This window comes from Momordica charantia, assembly GCF_013281855.1.
Source record: "Momordica charantia cultivar OHB3-1 chromosome 5 unlocalized genomic scaffold, Mcharantia_2.0 BLBB01000005.1, whole genome shotgun sequence".
NCBI classification, from domain to species: Eukaryota; Viridiplantae; Streptophyta; class Magnoliopsida; order Cucurbitales; family Cucurbitaceae; genus Momordica; species Momordica charantia.
Window position 1 is genome coordinate 530,066 of NW_028275163.1, and position 3,449 is coordinate 533,514.

The 3,449-nt window shown below is 34.1% G+C and overlaps 1 protein-coding gene across 1 annotated transcript; it reads left to right on the forward strand.

Annotated features, from left to right (window-relative positions):
* Positions 1–662: 662 nt before the first annotated feature.
* LOC111019697 (1-aminocyclopropane-1-carboxylate oxidase homolog 1) lies at positions 663–2,385 on the forward strand. The gene is made up of 3 exons (XM_022296112.2): positions 663–1,290; positions 1,421–1,742; positions 1,829–2,385. The coding sequence occupies exons 1-3, from the start codon at positions 734–736 to the stop codon at positions 2,087–2,089; spliced, it is 1,140 nt and encodes a 379-aa protein (XP_022151804.1). The 5' UTR covers positions 663–733; the 3' UTR covers positions 2,090–2,385.
* Positions 2,386–3,449: the final 1,064 nt, after the last annotated feature.

The following is a 3,449-nucleotide window of genomic DNA, read 5'->3' on the forward strand; positions in this document are numbered from 1 at the left end:
AACGAGTCGAACACGGCAAATTTGCTCACGTTGTAATATTGTTTGAAAAGAAAAAAAGATTTGCTGATATATTTTATTTTATTATTAAAATATTCATTTTATAATCAAATTCAAGTAATATTTGTTTGCTGTCGCAATCTCTATGCAAACCCTACCTTCTCAGATAGCCAAAATCTCAATAAGGAGCGGAATCCATTATGTTGGGGTTGTAAGAAGGAGAAACTTGTTCTATGGTATATAGATAAGTATTGGTACGAGACAAATTTTTATGAAATCAAAATTATGTTAGACCATAGATCAGGTTTATGTGTTAGGAAGCTAACAAAGTCTCATGTTAATTCTGAAAGATAAATATATATAATATATTATCTAAAATTAACTATCACTAGTAAGTAAATTCGTATATATTTAGATCTAAAGTAGATAATATACGATATCATTACAACAATACGAGATTTGTTTTCTTATCACACCTGGTGGTTGTTAAGCAAATTTTCTTTCTTATATAAGTGGCGTTGAAATAAAGAAAAACTTTCTTCAGAAAAAAAAATTATGAATGAATTTAGTTTTATAACAAATGAAAAGAAAAAATCTTTTAACTTATTAAAATTGCAGAACTAGATTTTTAATTATAAAGAAATTTGTAGTGATAGATGATAAATAATGAACACTGTTTAAATAACGGTTTAAGAACGTTGTCAACGTGCAAGCCACCTATCGAAGCGAAGAGAAAATGGCGGTCGCCACCGGAGTTAGCGTAATTGCCCTCACGCCGGCATCCAAAGCCGACGCCAATTACCACAGACCCACTGAACTCAAAGCTTTCGACGATACTAAAGCCGGCGTTAAAGGCCTAGTCGACGCCGGTATTGCTGAAATTCCGCGCATCTTTTACCAGCCACTGCCAGATTACGACTCCGACAATGTTTCCGGCGAAACCCACCACTGTATTCCGGTGATAGACCTCCACCACGTCGACAAAAATCCCCTCCAACGCGAAATTGCCGTCGAAAGAATCCGAGAAGCTTCAGAGAAATTGGGTTTCTTCCGATTGATCAACCACGGGATTCCGGTGAGCGTTCTTGAAGAGATGAAAGATGCGGTTCGGAGATTTCACGAACAAGACACGGAAGTGAAGAAACAATATTACACACGCGACCCCACGAAGCCTGTGATTTACAACAGTAATTTCGATCTGTACAGCGCAGCGGCCACCAATTGGAGGGACACATTTGGGTATATAAGTTCCCCAAATCCTCCCAATCCACAAGACTTGCCCGAAATTATAAGGTAAATTTGCTGATCTTGGACCACAATAAACAAAGTTCGAACATTAAATTAAAAAATTCAGATTGAGTTGGCCCTGTAAAATTTTGCTGGAAATTTGTGTCCACCCCTGAATTGATATATGTGTGCGCAGAGATATTGTGGTTGATTACTCGAAAGAAGTGATGAAAATTGGGAAATTGCTGTTTGAATTGTTGTCGGAGGCTTTGGGGCTGAACCCAAATTACTTGAATGACATAGGGTGCAGCGAGGGGCTTGCACTTGGGTGCCACTATTACCCGCCATGCCCACAGCCCAAATTGACCATGGGCACATCCGAGCATAGTGAAAATGTCTTCATTAATGTGGTGTATCAAGACCACGTCGGAGGTTTTCAGATCCGTTGCCAGAACAAGTGGGTCGGCGTGCCCCCTGTCGCCGGAGTGTTGGTCGTCAACATCGGAGAACTTATGCAGGTAATTAAGTCTCTACAGAGTCTCTGTTTTTATGTGTAATTGGGATTTTTGGGGTAATTGGGTTTTGTTTTGGATTGAATTTGCAGCTAATAACAAACGACAGATTCATAAGCGTGGTGCATAGGGTTGTGGCAAAGAAGGAGGGTCCGAGAATTTCAGTTGCAGGGATTTTTTCTACGCTTACTTTCCCGAACCCAAAACTGTATGGACCCATAAAAGAACTGTTATCGGAAGAGAACCCTCCAAGGTGCAGAGAAACCACCATCAGAGAATTGTATCTCCAGTATCGTGAAGATGGTCTTGGGACTTCTACACTGCAGCGTCTTAAGCTTAAAGCTGATGTTTAATTGCATAGAAAAAAAGGTATAGTTTTCATAATTTCTTGGCTCGGTTTTGCCAGGACCAATCCTGTTTTCCCACCATGAAATGTACCTTAATATGTTCAGGTTGGCCTCTTTGATTCAATGTTGGTCAAGAAAGTGATGAATTCCTCATCTTATCCTTTATATGTTATAATATATAATACAATACGTTTATATATGCTCGAGATCATGCCTTGTGCAACCATAAATTGTTATTATTAAACAATATCAATTAGGGGTGAAATGGTATTCCATAAGTTTGAATTATCCTTTTATGCTTACTTTTTGAGTAACAATGCTTCTTTATTCTTTATTCTTTTTTTATTAAAAAAATAGAAATATGTTGTTTAAAATACTATTTTGATCATTGTATTATCAATTTTGGTTTATTTTAGTCCCTATACTTCTAAAATATTCATCTTTCAATTTTGGTTCGTTTCATACTTTCAGTAAATTTACTTTCAAAATGTTTGTTTTAGTCCTATACTTTGAAAAGTGGTCATTTGAATCCCTTAGTTTTATTTTTAACCTCATTTTTCTATAACAATTTCAACGTGACACTACATTCAATATATTTGTTGAAATTTAACCATGACTTTATATAAATAGGTTTCTGTTAGGTATAGAATTTGCATTAAAATTTTGAGAATATTGACCCAAATGATCATTTTTAAAAGTATAAGAATCAAAACGAACCTTGAAAGTACATGGACTATAATGAATTAACATTGAAAGTAGGGTGACTAAAATAAACATTTTAAATGTATAAAGATTAGAGTGAACCAGATAAAAATTGTATTTTGACCCAAATAATATATAATTAATGACATGTTTAAGTCTTAACCTATATATCCAGTCCTTTTTTTTGTTAAAAAAACCAAAGTTTACTTGCATCATTTCGAGTGGGGAAAAAAGTTTAGCTACACATATATTATTAAAAACATATAATTACAACTCATCAAATTTTTTAGATTAATTGTTTTTTATTTTTTATAATTTATAATTTAAAATTTGCAAACAAGTAACCATTTAAATTGTGTGAACAGCGAGTACAAAAAAAAAAAAAAAAAAAAAAAACTTCCTCAACAAAATTTATGAATCCCCTACTACCTAAATACCATAATGAGTAACTTTCTTGGCCATTATTTTGGTATTTGATCCTATTAGTATAATTTAATTTAGCATTCGGTTCTTTTTGTTCAAGTAAATTAGTTTGCGTGGTATTTATATATCATGACTAGTAAAAGAGAGATTATTTTTTAGATTACACGGAAAGAACAATTCATATTGAAATTGTGGATTAATTATTTATTAGCGAAAAACGTGTGGGATATGTTAGTAGAAT